Genomic DNA, 22,089 nt, shown 5'->3' with positions numbered 1-22,089 from the left:
TATGGATGGTGGGATATGATCTTTCACAGAATCAATAATGATTTTCACTGCTTTGTTATTATGTCTTTTCCATGTAACTTTCTCTAGTCCATTTTCAGGCATAGACATGTTTGTTTCAATATATTCTTCTAATTCCATTTCCCTTAATATTATCATTGCTCTAATTTTCCATAATGAGAAATTAGATGCACCCTCAAGCCTATCTTCCAGTCTCACATGATTCACCATTTTAATTTTGAATTTTATTCTCCTTTAGAAATTTTGAGAATTTAGATTTTAATTCTAAGTAATAGTTTTTCTTATCAGAATAGCTCTAGTACCATGTTAAATTTAATGGATCTCTGATAGACAAAACTGTTACTATAAATATAAGAATAATATAATTCTTCCTTGTATTACTGTTGTGCAATCTTGTTCTTCAAATACTGATGATCTCTGGCACTGTGAGTGCAGAATCAATTTCTTTATCTTTATTGTTGATGACATGAGATGATTACTTGATGCCCCTACAGATTAGATAAGATAGAGAAGTACTTATAATAAACTGGATACAGATCGCTGAAACAAGATGTCGTGGATAGATGTTGTAATACAACAATCTGGACCTTGCATAATACTACAGCAAAGGGTCATGACCCTCGTAGAGTCATAGCCCGTGACCCTCGTAGAGTCATAGCCCTACGTGGCCTTTGGCCACGTAGGGTCATGCCTCTACAATGGCATGAACAACCGCTGCTTAATGCAAACTATCCTGAACACAAGATAGTCGGTGTTTACTTGCAATGATAAGTATATCATGATCTCAGCTGATGTAATAAATAATCTCAGCCGATAATGTCATTTATTCAACCAATATACATACATACATATATATATATATAAATAACCATAATGAACATTTACCTGGAAACATAAACACAAATTAGTATATCAGACAAACACTATTTACTTCTACTGATGCTAAAACATTAACACATCCTTTACCAAGGGCTTATTCAGATTTTGCTCTTCGCAAAAGATGTGGTTCTTTTAGCTTCCTCCCCTAAGGGCTTACAGATACAGTTGGAATGCTTGGCCTCCTTTTGTGATTTGAGACGACTTTCTGTGAACATGTTTAAGACTAAGGTAATGGTCTTTAACTGCCTCGAGACTTTCCATGGTTCCGAGATCAAGATTGTTATAGCTTACACCTACTCAAGGGTCATGTTCTTTGGTTCATGTTTCAATCTGAGGCCTGCTATCCAAACGCGTATTTGCAAAGGGTTTGGCTCCCTTGCTCTTCTTGAGAGATAATGCGTCAAGTATCACTTCCAAGACATATCATCCAATATGACACTCTTGTATGCCCCACAATTTTGTATGGGTCTATGGTTTGCAGACCTCCTCTCATGGTGTTCAATTAGACCTCTATTGAGCAAGTGTAAATACTTATTCAATGGTTTTAAATGCAAACGGTCTACACCTCATACTATTGTTCTTTTTGAGTTTGGGGCATGCTCCTTTATGTTTGAGACCATCTTCGACCTTCTATGGTTCCTCTACCATCTTTGTGGCTTTGTTGATTCTAGGAAGGGTCATCAGAAACACCCATACCTCGTGTACTATTCTTCTAAGTCACTAGTTACTTCTCCCTCTAGTCAGTCTCATGGTTGATTTGCTAGGGCCGCCTCCCTTTTTAGTACCATCGAGATCTTGATTCACCATCTTCCCCCATTTCTAGCTTTCTTTGGATGCCCCTCCACCTTTTCCCCTATTGGAAAGACCTGAATAGATGCATCAAGTATGATATCTACAAACAATACATTTAGAACACTTGGTCAATCCCCATGGGGGCAAGAACCGAAGATGGCATTCTTTGTTGAGTATTTTTTACAGATTTATGTTGGAATCATTGTTTTCTCTTCCTATACTTCTTGTCACTGGCAGCACTCCCTCAGGATTCCTCTTGGGTCTTGTATAGTTGGCTCGCATCAACTCAATGTGGAGACTAACCATGGGTTGGATAGAGGTGATATGATTTTGTCAATTGTGCTCTCTATTTGAGGTGGAGTCCATGGAGCACTTCATCTTTCGTGGTCCTATTTATTATGATATTAGAGGTAGGTTCTATTGCCTCTTCAAAGAGTCTCGCTCCATTTCATCCTTCTTTGAGTACACAGATCAGCAATGTGTGGCCCTCTTTCTTCAAGAGGCTACCCACTTGCAAGACCACTCTCTCTAGTGCCCCTAACGCCATTTTTTAGATCAACTCATTACCTCTTTCTTCTCGAAGATAGATCGTGGCACCAAAAGACACTTGTATCCTCCTTCCTAGTCTAGACCTGTAAGACCCCAAAAAGCCTACTCACAGAGTCTAGTTGCAATTATACCACCTCTTTCAATTCGAAGTGCCCCCAAAGACAGAGATAGCAGCAGCACTGACATTGCTCCACTACCACTTCTACGGATTATCTCTTTGTTCAAGGGTTCTTCTCGGTCTCGTCGACTCCTTAGCTTTGGTTGGCGTGGCTACGGTTTTCGTCTTGCCCATTCCACCCCCTAGCCTGTCGAGGTCCCAGTTTGTAGCTTCTTGTTGGTTCCTTCCTTTTCTCTTTTCTTGTTGGATTCTGGTCACTATTTTGTGCTCTTGTTGTTTGGGTTTTTAATTGTTGTTCCCTCACTCTCTTTGACCCGTTTGTGGTCACTCATTGGACATCAATAAATTTATCTTTATCTTATCTACTAGGACTAAGGTTTACTTTTATTTTTCTTTGAGGCTATGGTTGTGAAGGTCACTTGTTCAGTGAAGGACAAACTAGCATTACTTCCAAACTATTGCTTACATCTATTCTCCTCTAGAATCTTGTTACAAAGACCGGGGAGCTTCAGATCAACACTAGTAGAAGTGATATTGAGCATTTCAATAAAATGTTCATAGGATCAGGGTAGGCTTTTTAGCGTGATCACTACCATATCTTCTTCCAACTAATGGCCAATAGTCACAAATGTCCTCAGTCTTAATAAGATTTGCCTAGAGCAACATCTTTTCATCCATCATGATAGAAAATAACTGGCAATCACATCACGTCTATTGAAGAACAACACCAAAAAATACCAAGTTGGATACACAGGCGCGAATAAATCGTTTAAAATGCGAAAAACCTCTATTTGAACTTGACTTTTGAAGAAAACAAAAGAACTTAGATTGCGTGCGATCTTTCACAAGAAACGTGGCTCGTAAAATAATTATTTATTTTTCCTCACAAGTATTCCAAATGTAAATTATAGACAAAAATGCCCAAAAAAAATTTCTTTGATACCATGAAAATTTTAAGAGCATGATTTTATTAACAATATACAAAGTACATATAGAATATACAAAAGCTTTAACAAAAAAGCAGAGCCGTCTAAATAAAGACAACTAAAAATAGAACAGATTAATACAATCAAGAAATAGAGTTTAAATGACCATTGAATAAAGAATCTAAAAGGTGGCCAAAATTTAGCAAGAGATCCTAGGAGACTAAAAAAGCAGAGAAATATATAGTACTAAAATATTCTAAGCCATACGTGATGCACATGATAGACATATCTTGCACGGCTACAGAATGAAAAACTATAGAGTTTCTTACAAACCAACTAGATTGGAGAAAATAAAATGAAAAATCATACAATTAAAAATGCATGGCAAAGATATTACCTTACATTCTTATAATTAAAGAATACCTTGAACAGGCCAAAGGGATGAAAAAAACATTGCAGAAACAATGGTTCAAAATTGAAGAATGAACATACATTTCATATAGAAATACACATGGCACATGTAATAGACATTTCTTGCATAGCTAAAGAGAGAATGAACATATGGTTTCTATATAAACCAACTAGATTGGAATTTAAAAATTGCACGATTTAACATGGAGGCAAAGATCTTACCTTACGTAAAAGAAACAAAAAATCCTCTGTCAAAAGCTTCCCTCTTTTGGTGGCTATATCTTGAGCCTTATGCACCTTTATGATAAGTTAAAAACAGTATACTGTATTAGAATACATGAAAACACAAACAGATATATTGTTTTAGCATGCATCTTGTAAATTAATAACCTATGTTTATTCAAAAATAATCCAGGGCATTCCCTTGATATAATTCCAGTAACTGGCTAAAACAAGAACAAATGCATATTTAGATAGGAGGAAATTATCAATTGAATTCCAAATTCTTGCCATGCATTACAAAACTGAAAAGCATAGATAAATCTAGCATCTTGTACTTAAGTGGAAAATGTACAGAGACGTACAATTTGTTCTCTGTGCAAAAAAATTCAAACTAAAACTTAGAGAACAGTGATAGATATCTTACATCTACATAAAATTGCTTCGGTGTCTATTGGGACCTATTATTTATTTTTATATTCATAAAGGTAAAATTTTAGAAACTTTCTTGAAATGTGCCTCGAGCTCAATTGGTGACCTAATAGCAATTTTTCCAATTACGGAGGATTTTGAGTTGATTCCAGTGTTAGAGAATACAGATGTTGAAAAAGTCACCAACTTCCATAGTTCACTAATTTTTGAAAAGATAAGGATTTATCCCAAGTACCCAATAATCACAACAGCAATGTTGTATTGACCACATTGCCAATTTTCCTCATGCTTGTGTTTTTATTATTTGTCTTATCGTGTTTTTTCTATTTCTCAATTTTTTCATTTGTGTAATTTTCCCAATCTTTTCCACTTCTTCATATTCCCGTCATTATCATTTTGTCATGTCCCCAACATGAAACACCTAGATGAGCATCAGAAAATCATCTCACTTCATGATTTTCTGCAAATTCAAATCCATGTAGGGTGAAGAAGCTGACCAAAAAAAAGCAGTATTCTTATAAAGTGGTGATCTACATAATAGAACAGCGATGCCTAAATCTGTTCAATAATGCAGCAATACTTGAAGCAGAGATGTCATTAATAAAAGCTTCATAAAATAATCCTTAGTCAAGAGGCGGTTTATATTAAATAAATATTAAATACAACCAGCAGTTGATTAATTAAAAGGTAAAGATACAATGAAAGGGCGCCACTCTCATAAGAGGACACAACATTAGAAAGGGGTGTGTCTTTCACACTAAGGAAGATAAATACACTCGAGGATTGGCTCAAGTAAGGCATCGACAATAAATAATAAGAATATCAGACAAAAGCAATCAAACACCAGCAGAGAAAGAATATTATTATAGAAGACCAAGAAATATTATGATGTGAGACTAGAATATAATTAGAAGAGACATAAACATATCAGCAATCAGCAAGAAAAGAAGTTGATTTGAAACAAGCTTCTTATAAAAAATGATAGAAATGCCTATAATTGTGTTATTATATAAATGGATTGGCAAAACCCTGACTTGAAGACATTAGAAAACGATACTGAGCAGACATCTAAAGTGATAAGGAAATCACGATGACTGATATTAACTTAATTAGAAATGGCAATTTTGTAGAGTATTGAGGTAAAGCAACAATTACTAATTTGTTAATATTAATGAAAGACAGCAATAAATGTAAATATTGCTGATGTAAGAACCCATGTTGCTTCTAACTCTGACAAACACCGAATTGCTTCACTTTTTAATTGCATGAAACCTCTGTCTTGTTGGCTTTAAATTTCAGATTGGTTTTGCTTGCATAGAATGGTTCCAAATGAAGCTTAAATGCTTGCAAGTGATTGCTAAGATATCTAGGCAAAGAACTAAAATGCAAATGCAATTCTTTTTGGCTTTTTGAATGCATACACATGATTTCTACATGTAAAATGGGTACCTACAACCAATGACCAGTTTCACAAACAATCAGCATGCAAACTAACCTGCTGATTTTGGGAAATATAGATATGAATATTATATCCCTTTGGGAGACTCCCTCCGACGATGGCCTTTTACACTAAGCACTATATGGATATTCAGGATGAGGTTATCTTACACCCTTTCTATTTGACTCACTGCAAGAGTCATGCCCTTCGAATCTCTTTGGGTTCCTTTAGAGTCAGTTCACACCGGTTCCATATTTAGACAGACCATCAAATTGATAGAGTTGATCGGGTCTATTGCCTTTGTGACCTGGCAAAGGTGGAAACAGATAATGTGATGTCCCCTTTTTTGAGTTGTGGCAGATTTGATGGATTCGGCCTATTATTGGTCCTTGTAGGTTGATACTAGTGTTTATAGGACCTCGTCATTGAGTTATACGGTCCTCCAATGGCCTATGGTGAGTTTTGGCTCTATTTTGAGGGACTGACTATTTATAGCAAGTCAACAATTGGTTCCAATGAGCTCAGATGAGTTAGAGGAGTTGAGTGATGTTCTCTATTTTTATTTTTGGCTTTTGGTTTGGGCTCCAAGAATCTTGGAGGGGGCGTCTATTTTTAGTAAGTCACCCACGTCAAGTTCATTTATCGTCTTTCTTCATTAGGATCACTCATGTGTTGTTAGATTTTGATTCTGATGTTTCTTTAGTCATTTTCACAAGATGAGTGAATTATAATTATTATTCGACTAAATATATTGAGGGTGCTTTTTTTTTGGTATTGTGTATTGGTCATCTTAGTGTCATAGCTCGTTGGAACTGATTGAAAAGTTTTAAATCTTGGTCACAAGAAACAATGACCTTGTGTGTCAAAATATCATAATATGGTTGAAAAGGTTGTTTTCGGAGCCAAAGGAAATTAATAAATTATATTATGCGCCCAAGTATAAAGCAAAGAGGCTTTAAGTGAAAAGTGTCTTAAAGAAGTCATCTTTATTAATTATAAAATAATGCTTTGTGAGAGAGGAATTCATTCTTGTTTATTGCTTCCATATATTTCTTGGTGAGGGTTTGAGTTTTTTTTTTCTAAATTTCTTGAGGATTGATTCCTCTTGAAAAGTGTCTCAAAGAAGTCATCTTTATTAATTATAAAAGCAATGCTTTGTGAGGGAGGAATTCATTCATGTCTATTGCTTTCATATATTTCTTGGTGAGGGTTTGAGTTTTTTTCTAAATTTCTTGAGGATTGATTCCTCTTGAATTGCATCAATTGTTGCGGTTGTAAAGCAATTGAATATGTGTTCTAAAGTTGAATTGAGCATTCCAATTCACTAATATTGTATAGTGAATTGTACCAGAGTTGTCTTATCTAATATTGGGCGTCCATATTGAGCGTTTTAGCAATTAACTATCTCAACCTTCTACAATGTTGTTACCATGTCTTGGAGGGCAATTGAAGTGCTGCAAGTTTGGTGTTTGACATCATTGCACTTGGGCACCATTGTCACTGAATTGGGACACCAATTATCTCTAGTTTTAGGTGTCTATATATTGCTATGATCATTGCATTTGGGGAGATGTGCATACTACATTTGGATGCCAGCATTGGTGACTTTCTACTACTGGGTCTATATATATTGGGAGCTTGCAATTAATTTTGTGAGGCAGCGTTTTCTCCAGCAAACCCTTTGTTCATTGTTTTAGTGTGGGAATTTTCAACTATGGATATTGGTGTTTCATGTTATATCTGTTGTAAATCCAATTTCATTACAAATTCCACCAAATTCCACTTCTTAATTGTAATTTCATTGTTATTGAGGCAATAACCCTTTGGAACTTTGAAAATTGGAAGAAGAAAAATTCAGAAAAAATGGCGAATTTGTGGAAAAAATGGTCATTTTTCGTCACAAATCGCAGCTACAGGCAGATGTGGCATGGAAGATGATTGTATTGACTCCAAACAATGGCGGAATGTGCAGTCACAGACGCTTTAATGAGAGGCAAAGTCGTCTGATAAAAAATGTGATTTATGCACAAAAAACCACGAGTTTTTAAGTCATGATTTTGCTGGAAATGACCATCAATGGCAAAAACCCACGTTTGCAGAAAGAAACCCAGGTTTGCAGACCAAAGGCAATCAAAACAAAAGAGATTTTGGAACCACGATTTTCAGTCATGCAAAAAATCACGATTTTCTCTTGCTTGCAATTTGCTGATCTTCAAACAAAAAAATGGAACCCTAAAACGACAATTAGAAAAGAATTTCTCAACAGAAAACCCTTGTCAGGTTGTAGAGAAAGAAAAAACCCGAAAATAATTTCAAAAATTTTGAGCAGATAATTTTGAAAGAAATAAGGCAATCAAAATGAACGAGATTTTGGAGCTGCGATTTTCAGTCATGCCAAAAATCACGATTTTCTCTTGCTTGCAATTTGCTGATCTTCAAACAAAAAAATGGAACCCTAAAACAACAATCAGAAAAGAATTTCTCAAGGCAAAAAACACTTGTCAGGTTGTAGAGAAAGAAAAAACCAAAAATAATTTCAAAAATTTTGGGCACATAATTTTGAAAGAAATTATAAAATTTTCAAAAAAAATTGAAGTATTGGCTCAGATATCATATTACGAAGTAATTGGTAAATACTTGCTTTGTTATTAACAAAGACCAAAAGGTCAATATATACAAAAGAATAAAATGATATTTCCTTAGGAAACGATCGTAAAGAATAGAAACATTCTATTCTAACAGATAAAGCTAAAAAAAGCTAAAGCTAACTAAATCTAACTAGATATTTACAATAGATTACCATTAACTAATATTAGATGATTATCTATTATCGTAATAGAATCCAATATTTGGCATTGCTAGACATTGCATTGGTGTTATATTTATTTCAGCATTTATTACCCAATTGAAAATCAATAAATTACAGCTGAAAAACAAAACAAAAGTCAAACACTTCTTCACCATAACTACAGAGTGAGCCAGTCGGACTTATTACAGAGATCCATTTTATCTTTTGCTGCCCCATCTTCTATGTGATCAGGAGAGGTTCCATTGCATCTTCAGAGAGTGCGGGCCTTTCTCATCCTTCTTCAGACACACTGACCAATGATGTCTTGCACTTTACCTCTAAGAGGCCACTCGGCTCCGCAATCCCACTTTGCAACTTTGGTTCCCTTCAAGTCAAACTTCAGATCAGCTTATACCTTCTTTTTCTCACCCATGTCTCTTGCCCAAGGTAGAAAGCGATAGCTCAACTCTCCTACCTTTGGACGCACCAGGTCTGTGAGACCTCGCAATGGTTACACTCATCAATGGCACCCCACCTCCAACGGTATTCTACAATGGTCTCGGACTCACTCTTGCCCCACACTGTATCCTTCAGTGTTGGGACTTCTTTCCACGCAGGAAGGACCTCTAGTCTTTCCCTCTTTGCTTGTTCTTTCTCGGGCACCATTTGGTGTTCCTGTTGTTGGTTGTTCCCGTGCTTGTATGCTTTTAGTCCCTTAGACCCTTTCACAGTCTCTTGTTGGACATTAATACATATATCTTATCTTCTCTTATCAAACATTTATGCAACCAATAAAATCTATTATTATTGAAAGGAACCTTTAGCAACGTGTATTGATAGCAATGTGTATTGAAATTTACACCAAATCTTATAAGGAAGCCCTCTGAGAAGATCATAAATTGTCATCACAACTTCCAAATGGAGATTGGAGACACCAAACATCAAAGAACATGCCCTAAGTCAGCCAACGTTGCCTCTAATATATAAATTCAAGCTTCTGGGAGACTGTTGTTTCACCTATATAACCTGCAGCCACTCTCCAAACTCAAACACTAAACTATATATGGGCTGCAATTTGCACAAAGTGAAACTTTCTGCCCATGAAATCAAATTTGGAACGAAACGTTGGATCCTTCACTCAATCAGATCACAATTTAAAGCACAATTGGCTGACATTGAATGCTTCACTGTGCAAATCTCTTAGGTCCTAGATTTAAAGCAATGGTTAATTCCTCAATATGAAACAAATTGAGCAGTGCACAATAGAGTCGCCACCCTCTTAGGGAAAAAATAAAATAAACGTCCAGGTACTTCCTCAACAGAGCATGCCACAAATCATCTTTAATGTAAAAGAAAGATTCCGAAAAATTTGCACTATGACAAAAATTAGGATTACAGATTTAATCACTCTCAAAACTTACATATCTGAAAGGAAAGAATTAGAGTTTTGAAATTTTTAATTTATGAATACTTTCCTCAATTATATGCTGAAAAATCAGAACTTTGAAAGTAAGCTAGAAAATTCAGATTTAGAAAGAATTTGAGATCTTTATGTATTTACACTCAAATGCTGATATAAAAAATCTGAATGATATCGAACAGAAAATATCGAGTGCTGAAACGAAAATAAGAACTTTTTCACAACTTCGAATAAGCTTTGATAATTAAGAAGATATTAAATGCTCAATAAGAAAAATATGAAACTCATCAAAAGTTGTGATTAAACAATTCTCTATACTGGTCTGAGGTAAGAAATTTGCAAAGCTTACTTATATCTCTCCCCAGTAAAGTCGCCAATCCATTGGTTCCCAAAATTGCAAATTGGCATCCTACAAGTCTTGCCAACTCGATGTTGGAATATCCAACTAGTTATAGCCAACTTGATGGAACTAAACAGTGTAATCCGAGTTCCCTGCGCTTCCGGCTCTGCAAGGCCAAGGCAGGTGCACCTAATCCTAAACTGAACGCTTGAATCCAAGATTACGTAAAGCAGATGGATTAAAATGCAACAAGGGTCTCCCAAAAGGGCAAGAGTTTTTAGGAAACCTCTAACTTGCTTAAATATGTATAACTTGAATGATAACTTCAAAATATGGTTACTTCAAACTTGTAAAAGCTGAAATAAGAACAAAGTTGATGATTAAATAAATTTTAGAATGTTTGAAATGAAAAGATATAATGGATCTGTAATCTAGTGTATATATGAACTTTCAATGGAAAAATACAAAATGATTGTCAGCATATGGATTAGGAGTTATAAGCAAATTAATGACCAGTGACAGAACTTTGAAAGAGGGTAATAGAGCCAATATCATAAAAGTCAATGTACAACTTTATGAAATTTAATGTATCAAACTATAAATAATTCAATTACCAAGATGCGACGAATTACCTATATTCACACATTCAAACTAGTCTATATTGTTTTTAACTCGCATAGAGACAAAATAGACATAAAATACGGAAACAATTCAGTATTTCACAATATTTGTGATTATGAAATTTGAAAAGCTGTTGCTAATTCAATCCACTTATCCGGCATTAAATTACTTATAGAAAATATAAAATGATCAAAAAGGACAGAATTATATAATGTTTGACCTCTAAAACTTTGTGAATAAATAAAATAAAAAATCCTTACTAATATGCCTAAAATTGAAAACAATGAAGACACTCAATGATGATGCTCTATTCATTGCAATTTGATTCCAAACAACACAAAATTATTTGCCAATGCTTCAAAAATCCACCAGCATGGTTCAATCATCTGATCCTTGCCAATGTGAAATTCATATATCACAAGTGCTTAAGAATTTGAGAATGCCAGAAATTAAAAATATTGTATATGAAAATTGTGTGTATTGTCTGTTTTGATTTTTCTATCATATATTTATAGAGTTTGAAGGGTGTTGGTTACCTTTCCAAGCACCGCACCTTTTCAAATGAGCAACTAATCTCATGTTAACAATGTAACTCGCAAAGCAAATTAACCACTCTTCTAATTAGAATAATTATCCAAAAAATAGAGACGAGTATCCACATGAGATGTTCCTAAAATGGGCCACGTCAATATTGTTGCCATCAAAAAAATGAATCAATTGCTTGGTATTTGTGTTCTGTGTATTTGTTCTCCTCTTATATTTTTTTATGGGGATTCCTGGACCTTCCATTAAATTTGAAACACATGCAGGTGGCTTTAGACTTGTCATTTTCTGGCTCCCGCTCACTCCTTGTGTACTTCAGAACCTGTAGAAAATACAAAGTGTCGTTAAATATAAACTATAATGATCAAAATCATAAACATATTCCTCTTGTTTTAAACAACACTGCAAGATGTGGAAGCCATAGATTCGACCACTGAAAGTACTAATCTCTTTGCACTTATTTGATGGGTAATATTCTACAGACGCTACTATCAGATGCATATGTGACAGGTATCACTATATATTTCTGAGCACATGGTTTGAATTTTAAGGCCTTTTTACCATCACCTACTTATCTTTGTTGATTACAATTCCTTAAACGAGGTAACAAAGAAATCATTTATTATTTACCTCTTAAAACGGCAGCCCAAATTAATGCACAATCGATTTCAAGAATTTCATCGGGCAATTATTATATCTTCATTTACATCCAAATCGTCAATATAATGGAGTCTCCGTTTTTATTGACTTTTTATCCTGCAAAAACTTCACACTAGCTATATATTTGCGTACAGGATGGATGGAGTCTTCACTCCCAGAATTCCACTGTCGTTTCCCTTTTCAAATCACCCTGATCTTTTTCTAAGTAATGAAATTTTTACTTTAGATGGTTGCCTCCATCATGATGTTGATGTCTGAAGTAGCCCTCATCATTGAAAATTTACTGCAATCATTTGTGTTCAATGCCTGCACTTTATCATTGATGATATATTATTTAACTAATCATACTCCAATCTGATTGTAAGCCATTGCCATGATGGGAATACCTCTTATATTCGCAAGCAATTGCCATCTGGATTACTACAGTAACTCCTATTTGTTGAGTGTCAATGTCTGAAACCTGTAAGATTCTAATTGGTCAATCAATATATACTCCATATTAAATCTACTTCATCTGATGAGATATTTCTTCTATTGCTTTCTCACTATCATACTTATTGCAACTCATTGAGGACTACTATCTCAAACAGGGGTGCAAAATGTCTACAAGTATTTGTAAAATACCCTTTAATGATGATAATTTATCTCTTCCATGTATCAATACTAATATGAAATAAATTAACAAGAGGCTAGGACTTTGAGACACTTGCTCATAGCGATTTATAATCTTTCTTCACAAAGGAAGCATAACTCTAATTTATATCCCGTTGAATAGACACTTCCTTACAAAGGCTTAATGAAACATCTTCCCTCATGTTTCCAAAACATCTATAACAAATAATGTCATTGAACTCCCCATATTATAAATGGAGCTCTTAAATTTTGTAAAAATTCAAACTTCGTCAGTAACACTAATTAGGAACATATGCCCTTGCGGGCATAATGAGATTCTAGGTATCTCTGGATGAAGAAGACCTACAAAAAACAAAGCAAAACAAAAAACAACAATTAGTCCAAGTAGTAATATCAATAGGAATTAAAATAAATATGAAAGGAAATGAACAAAGGAGAGAAAACCCCCTGAAAGCTTTTACTAGAAAAATAACTTCAAGTATTTTCCATGTATTGGGAAATCATGCATGCGTCCATCAGTATCCTACTAAAAGTGAGGATGTTCTCCAACCTTTTCAAAAATGATAAACGGTCCTAACCACAAGGCTTTGAACTTTCTGTCTCCCCTTTTCCCGATCCCTGGCATTCCATTTTAGAACCCAATCACCTGGTTTGAAAGACCTGTTCTGAGTTCTTTTTTCATGGAGAAATTTTACCTGTTGTTGTTCATTGATATTTTGCTCTTGTGCATGCCTCCTGATCTCATCAAGTTCAACCAACGCATTTAATCTATTATCCATAACATAAATGTCATCTAATTGCTCTTCGGTGATAAATTTGTAAATAGAAAGTGAGTTGTTAAGAGGAAGTCTTGCTTCCTTGCCAAAGACCAAATTAAATGGGGAGAAACCAATAGATTTCTTCACAGTGATCCTATATGCCCATAATGCCAAGTTTAACTTAGAATCCCAAGCACGCTTTTCGTTGTCCAGCATCCTAATAATCTTCAGAATATTTTTGTTACTGGACTCGGCTTGTCCATTGCCTTGAGTATGATAAGGTGATGAGTATAACACAGTTATGCCATATTTTCTGCAAAAGTCAATAAACTCGTTAGATCAAAAATGCATGCCATTATCCGCTATAATCTTATGAGGGACCCCAAACCTAGTTAGAATATTCTCTGTAAAGAATTTGATCATGACTTTGCTCATAGATTGTCAGGTAGGTGTGGCCTTTACCCATTTGATGAAATAGTCGGTCGCTACTAGGATCCAACTATGACCTCCACTTGCGCTGTCACTAATTTCCCCAATGAAGTTGATTCCCCACATTTGGAATGGTTCTTCCACTTGTAACACCTTTAGTGGGAGAGCACCGTCATATTTTAGTTTACCTGAGAATTTCTAACATGCTTCACATTTTCGTACATATGCATGACAACCCTTAAAAAGTTGGGGCCAATAATAGCCTGCTCGCAAAATTTTATGTGTTGTGGTTCTTGATGAAAGATGACCACCACATACTCCATGCATTTCTTCAAGAATGACTTCAGATTAAGATGTATCTAAGATTCTAAACAGAAAAGTAGAACACCATCTTGGTCCTTCCAATACAAACCTCCTTGAATTAAAACATACTTTGCGGCTTGTAACTTAATGGTCCTTTTCTGATTATCACTTAACTTGTCTTTACATTTCATGTGCCTTAAATAATAAACTATATCAATATACCAAGGACACTTTTCAATACTAAACTCGGTGTGGTCATTAGTGATCCGATTAAACTACACAACTGCCAAATTTGATTATGCCATGAGCTTAGCTAGTCCTTGTCCTCTAACCAACTTCATAATTTGAATGTTTATGTTGAATTCTTGAATCTAGTTTATCCATCTACATCTTCTCTTGTAGTCTCGGATTGTCTTTGATAGCTGCATTAGGCACATAGGCAATTATTTCGGCTCCAACCTAGTAAGGTCTAAAAGACTTGACTACTTTCATGAGGGCATAAGCTTGCTTCTCATTGATATCATAATTAAGTTCGGCAGTCTGCAAATTTTTACTAAAAAATGCAATTGGTAGCTCATGACCATTTTTTTTTAACATCACAACAACTATGGTATAATAAGAGGCAAATGAGAAGATTTGGAAGGGTTTCTTGACGTAGTGCAAGGCAAGAGTATCCCCAAAGGAGATGTCCTAGCCCCCAGCTATACAACCACACAACGGAAACACAACAACAAGAAACAACAATGCAAGATCTAATACCAAATCACCACTCTTTATTTATAATATTTATGTTACATGCAATGTGTCGAGCTATAAGGCTTTCCAGGTTACGGCCAAAATACAATAGCAATTACAATAACAGTTCTGCAAGATCCAATCCAAACCCTAGCTAGTCCAGATCCACACTCTAGTAGAAACGTCCAAGGAAAATCTCAACTTGTGCTCGCAAGCCCACCAAGCAATCCCTTTGTTTTCCAAGCTACAACTACTAGCTCTTCTCCTAATTCGCTCTCCAAGCTCCTTCTCTTCTCCACGATGGATGAATAATGACTAAAGACTTCCCCACAACCCCTCCTTATACAAATCCAAGCCACTAGTTGGCCTAGAACACAAATTAAATAGAAATACATAAATTAAATGCCACAAGTCGGCCTACAACAACAATTAAATGCCCAAGATCAATGTCTTAGTAAAATCGCGATATCTCCTAGCTCCGAATGAATTAGAGCTTGCGCTTTGAACCATGGGTAGAAATCTAGGTCCTCTTCAATCCCTGAAATTTTCATCCTCTAACCCATTGAAAAAAATTAGATACATGGCTTGAAATAGGCACCAAATTCCTAGACCATGCCGAGCAACCAAAGACCATGCCGAGCTCCAAAGACCATGCCGAGCTCCCAGTGTATGCCGAGCACCAGTTCTTAGCAAGCTCCATAACAATTAACCAGAATCCCTCCATACATGCAGGACTACAAGCGAACCCAAGATGCTCCTGCATCAGACACCCCAGGTTCGAAAAGATGTTCTAGTAACTGGAACAACATCTTCTGGGATTCAGCACATAAATCTCAAACTGGTTCTTCACATACATATCCTCTGATTCTTCAACTTGTACACTCTTTCCCTTGCTTTTCTTCTTCTTCACATCCACCATAGGTGTTCCATAGATCTGCTTTCCATGTTGATCTCCAACCCTCTCAAAATTTGCCAACTCAACTCGGCTGCCAATACTCAGGTTCCTTCTACCAAGCTCTTCATTTTGCAAAGGAAACAGGGAAGACTTCCTACCACCTTTCGCAATAGTAAACACATTCCTAACACAATCATGCATAGCCCTGCAATCATACTGCCAAGGTCTACCAAGCAACACATGACAACTATTTCATATCCACAATATCACACAACACTTGATCCTTATACTACCCAGTCTGGAAATCAACAAGGCATTGCTCCCTCACTTCCAAAGCATGCTCACCTTGTAACCAGCCAATCCTATAAGGATAAGGATGTCTCACCCTCTTCAACCCAAGTTTTTGAACCATCTCTTCAGCAACTAGGTTATCCGTACTACCACCATCTACAGTCACCTTGCAGACTTTACCACCATACTTACAATGGGTTCTAAAAAAACTAGTTCTTTGACCAGATTCCAGTGCCCTCTGACCAATCAATACTCGCTGAACCAGCAAACTCTCTCCTTGCTCAGGCTAACTATCTGAGACTTCAACTTCATTCACAACAACAACTGTTCTACCAATCGGACATTCAAAAGATCTATGCCCTTCTTGACCACACTTGAAACAATTACCTCTGAACCCACCTTCACGTGTCCTTCTTTTATGTTCAACAAGTTTTGGTTCACCTTCTGCTTTAGGTTTAGCTTGTGCTAAATTATCCTCCTTCTCCTTCCCTCGGGAACTACCTTGATTCTTCCTCTTTAGCTTCTTCTCTGCTCTCAAAGCATACTAATAAGCATCCTCAACTAAAGAAATATTCAGCATACCAACCTCATCCTAAATATTGAATCTCAAACCATTAATATATCATGCTACCTTTTCCTTTGACAATTCTCTATGCCCAGACCGAATAATCAACTTGTAAAACTTCTCTGTATAATCTTTCACAGTCATATCCTTTTGCTTCAAATTCTGTAACCTCTTAAACAACTCAAGTTCATAATCAGCAGGAATGAACTTAGCCTTCAACTTAGTCACCATCAATTTCCATCTAGTGATTTCATTTCACCTTCCTCTTCTCTATCTCTTTGTAGCTCTCTCCACCAAAGAGCAGCATGTCCCTTCAGCTTAGTTTGTGCCAACCTTACTCTGAGTGGATCCTCAATATCCTCAAGCTCAAAGTAGTCTTCCAATTCACCAATCCAATCAATCAGGTCTTCATGATTCAAAGTGCCTGAAAATTTAGAAACCTCCATCTTATGCTTCAGCTTCAACTGAGATCCAAGTCGAGCAAACTAATCAGCCCTAATTCCAATAGGTCTCTCCCCATGATTAGATCTATCCTCACCACTAGATCCAGCAACTTCAAAGTCTTCAGCAACTTCCTCATAACTACCTTCAGTACCCACATGCCTAGGTACACCACCTAAAGCACTCACAATTTCAGCAATCATGTCACTCTTCATTGATGCTATTTGAGATTTGAACTCTGCTCTAACATCCTCAAACTCAGATTTGAAATCTGCTTTAACCTTCTCTAAAATCCGTTCTACAACATCAGTAAGATCAGCAATTGCCCTAGGGTCCAATCTTTTTGGAGGCATCTTCCAAAATTTTAGCAAACCCTAAGCAACAAATCCACCGACCAAAAGATCAATCAACCACAAGATCAACCTTCGTCAACCCAAGTCTTGGTGCAAACTGCCTCAGCTTTGACGATCTGTCTACACACTCAGGAACAACCTGCTCTGATACCACCGAATGCAGTGCACGGCAAGAGTATCCCCAAAGGAAATGTCCTAGCCCCCAGCTATATAACCACATAGCGGAAACACAACAACAAGAAACAACAATGTAAGATCTGATACCAAATCACCACTCTTTATTTATTAAATAGCTGTTACATGCAATGTGTCGGGTTATAAGGCCTTCCCGGTTACGGCCAAAATACAATAGCAATTACAATAACAGTTTTGCAAGATCCCTCAAGATCCAATCCAAACCCTAGCTAGTCCAGATCCACACTCTAGTAGAAACGTCCAAGGAAAATCTCAACTTGTGCTTGCAAGCCCACCAAGCAATCCCCTTGCTTTCTAAGCCGCAACTACTAGCTCTTCTCCTAATTCACTCTCCAAGCTCCTTCTCTTCTCCACGATGGATGAATAATGACTAGAGACTTCCCCACAACCCCTACTTATACCAATCCAAGCCGCAAGTCGGTCCAGAACACAAATTAAATAGAAATACATAAATTAAATGCCACAAGTCGGCCTGCAACAACAATTAAATGCCCAAAATCGATGTCTTAGTAAAATCGCAACATCTCCTAAATCCGAATGAATTAGAACTCACACTTCGAACCATAGGTAGAAATCTAGGTCCTCTTCAATTCATGAAACTTTCATCCTCTAACTCATTGAAGAAAATTAGATACACGGTCTGAAACAGGCACCAAATTCCCAGACCATGCCGAGCAACCAAAGACCATGCCGAACTCCAAGACCATATTGAGCTCCAAAGACCATGTTGAGCTCCATAGACCATGTTGAGCTTCAAGACCATGCCAAACTCCAATGACCATGCCGAGCTCCCAGACCATGCCAAACTCCAATGACCATGACGAGCTCCCAGACCATGCCAAACCCCCAGACCATGCCGAGCTCCATAGACCATGTTGAGCTCCATGTGTATGCCAAGCACCAGTACTTACCAAGCTCCATAACAATAAACCAAAATCCCTCCACACATGCAGGATTGCAAGCGAACCCAAGATGCTCCTACATCATTTCTTAAAATCAGGGGATTTAAGAACGAGAGCTTCCTTGATAGCTATCTTTATTTTTGCAAATGCCTCTAAAGCTTCGTTGTTCCATGCTATCTTCACTCCTTAAGCATTTTAGCAATTGGTTTAATAATTTTGGCAAAATTAGAAATGAACCTTCTCACGAAATTAATCTAACCGAAAAATGACTGGATATCCTTGAGTATTTTAGGAATTTGAATGTTGTCAATGGTAGCTACTCTCTCAAGATCTATCCTCACGCGTTCATTAGAGACAATATGGCCTAAGAGTTTTCCTTCCCCAACCCCAAAATGACATTTCTTAGGATTAAGGGAAATTCCATAGTCCGGGGCTCTTATAAAAAAATTCTCTAAGTGTTTGCAATGATCTTTTGTCCTTTTAGAGTAAACAGTAAGATCGTCTTGATAAACTGCCATAATCAAATCAATTACCCCATCAAAAGCAACATCCTTCGCTCTTTGAAAAGTAGCCCCAGCATAAGTTAAACCAAAGGGCATTCCAGCATGGACATACGTACCCCAAGGTGTCGTGAATACAGTTTTATACTGTTCAGATTTTGTGACTTTAACTTGATTATATCCAGAGAATCCATCCATCATAGACAACAATTCATTTCCAGTTACCTTTTGTAATAAGATTTCCATATTCGGCAAAGCATAGTTGTCTTTCAAAGATGATATGTTTAAATTTCTAAAATCTACACACAACCTAATATCACTGTTCTTCTTACTGACTGGAACTAGGTTAGATACCCAAGTTGAATGTCTAATGGGTTTAATGATACCAGCATCCCTTAACTTAACTCCTCTTTCATTTTTGGGGCTAAGGTTGGGTTAATAGGTCTTTGCCTTTGCCTGAAGGGTTTAGCATCGGGCTTCAAGGGTACCTCATGTTGGAATAAATCTTCCCTATAAGCTTTCAACTCGTTATAGCTCCAAACGAAAACATGTCTATATTTTCTTAATAGGGAAATCAAGTCAGATCTAATCTTGGGAGACAATTTCTTCCCTATAAAAACATTATTAGGTGAGTGCTCATTTCTTGAGTTAATCTCCTCATTGTCATTCTAAATTTTGGCTGATTTACTAGGTTTTAAACTGTCTTTCATCATAGATTCTTTCTAAAGCTACCAGACCCTTAGGAATCTTATTAGTTTTCAACTAAACTATTTCCTTACCAAATTACATTTCTTTCCTGTCCTTTTCTTCTACACACCATCCAGTCAATGTTTTGGTTCTTGTAATCCTCTTCGCATGTCAAGAACCTAATTAGTTCCTTATCGTCTTCAAAAACTTAACAATTCTAGACATTGTTGGGTATTAATGGTCTATTTTTCATCTCTACTTGCACAACCTCGTCAAGCGGGAGATCAATTTGTTTGATGCAAGATTAGCCATTATATCAGCCTAATAGTTATTTAATCTATCTATCCATATAATAGAAAATATGTCAAAATATTCAATTAAGTCCCACACATAATTTCTATACTATTTCAAACTAGGTTTTCTAGTTGCAAACTTGTGCCTAATTTGAGATACAATCAAATTTGGATCCCCTAAAACAGAAAACAACTTTATCCCATAAACTTTAGCAATATTAAGGCCAATGATTAAAGCTCTGTATTCTGCAATATTGTGTATGCATTCAAAGTTAAGCATAAATGAATATTTAAGTGTTTTACCAGATGGTGAAACAAATATAACACCAACTTTATTACCCTCTTTACTACATGCTCCATCAAAGTACATCCACCAAATATTTTCAAATCCTCCCTGCACAATAACCTTAAAAATTGGTTTGTATACGCTTACCTAAAAATTGTCCATGTCGAATTGGCAGAAGTTAACTCCAGAATCTGAATTATAATCTTCGATGAGGTAGTACAACCGTGGTTCTCTTTCAATCTTGACTTCCTTACCTCCTACTGGTATGTTAGCATAAGACAAATCGAGCTGCACATGACCACCTACCAAGTTCAACCATTGTCAAGATAATAACATACCATAAATCGTTGAAACCCCAACTACTAAAATGTCAGTCCTATACGATATTTGAGGAAATGAAGGAAAACAAAATTCAACATTTTCTATAATACCTACTACTGGAACTGATCTATTGTCCATAGCATATCATTTTCTGTAAGACGTACCAACTTTAAGACCAATTTTTTTCATGACATCAGCAAACATAATATTGACTGCCGCACCAGAATCAATCATACAATATTTGACCAACTTGTTATTAATCAATAAAGTTAAATAGAATTGATCATCTTGACTTGATTTCTTATTTAGTGCAGTTCCTAAATATACAACTAGAGGATCTTCAATATTTCTTGTATCATTCTCATTGCTAACATTTTCTATGTTGGATAGGATCTTCACAGTTTCTTCCCTATAGTTAGGAAATTTCATAATCTCCATCAGTGGAACAACAATTTTTAACTAGGATAATGCATGATTAATAAAAGTATGACAATCAAATACTTGCTTACTGTTATGCTTGTTCTGTTGTTTGGTAAATTTAGAAGGCTGGTTAGTATTTGCTTGTTTGGCTTGATTATGATTACCATTCTTCTTAACGCCTCTCTATGTTGTAAATTCTCTATGAATATACTGGCAGGATTACCTTGATTTGTACCCGAAGATTTGTTTCTTCGTTGGTGTGTTTGTTTGGCCTGCTCACAAGCTGTGATGGCATATGCTTTCCTTTCCTCAGTTGTCAATCTCTAAAGAGTAGGTGTCTCATCTGAAAATGCTTGTTGTATGTGATGTTGCTGATTTATTCTCTTGTAATGGTAATCTAAATTCTGATCTTCTTCTAAATACAAATTGTGCTACAACACAGTGTTCAGGAGCATGGGGCAATCTGCAAACTTCACACCATGGCTCATCATCAATCATATTAACCTTCTCTAGAGGATCTAGAATATCTTTGATATGATTTTGTCTTTCCAGCTTTCCATCTTTCCAGTTCGTGTTATATGGCATATCCTGCAATCTTGGTCTATCACTTTTCTAAAAAGGTGGCCTGTCATTCCTGCTTTGTTTCATTTTGTCTTTAAGTATATCCATAATTTCTTTTAATTAATCTTTCTTAGGTGCCTTAGGATTACATAACTTCACATCATCTCTCTTATTTACCTTGCCAATCATTTTTCTGTTGTTTTCTATTGTCGTAGCAGCCACTTTGAAAGCATGTGGTAAGGAACTTGGTCTATGAGATCTTATCTCATAGTGGGTTTTGTTGTCAAATGCACTTATATAAAAATCAATCAGAAAAGAATCAACCGGTCTAGTTTCTCTTGGAATTTTGCTTAATACTTTATTAAAT

At 36.1% G+C, this 22,089-nt stretch overlaps 1 protein-coding gene across 3 annotated transcripts in view; it reads right to left on the bottom strand.

Moving 5' to 3' along the window:
* Positions 1 to 22,089, bottom strand: part of TAF13 (TBP-associated factor 13) — a 152,933-nt gene that overhangs the window by 52,721 nt on the left and 78,123 nt on the right. The window contains exon 4 of one of the 3 annotated variants that reach the window (XM_089814753.1): positions 3,916 to 3,990. The exons of 1 other annotated variant lie outside the window; for it this stretch is intronic. In XM_089814753.1, the coding sequence (XP_089670879.1) occupies positions 3,916 to 3,990 (75 nt within the window). The remainder of the gene's footprint in view (positions 1 to 3,915; positions 3,991 to 22,089) is intronic. One more of the 3 variants, XM_089814754.1, reaches the window with a different exon arrangement.

The sequence above is a fragment of the Cupressus sempervirens genome, chromosome 2 (assembly GCF_028749045.1).
Source record: "Cupressus sempervirens isolate cs-2001-9-10 chromosome 2, ASM2874904v1, whole genome shotgun sequence".
Taxonomy (NCBI): domain Eukaryota; kingdom Viridiplantae; phylum Streptophyta; class Pinopsida; order Cupressales; family Cupressaceae; genus Cupressus; species Cupressus sempervirens.
The sequence above is the reverse complement of the archived record's forward strand: the minus strand, read 5'-3'. Positions and strand labels throughout refer to the sequence as shown.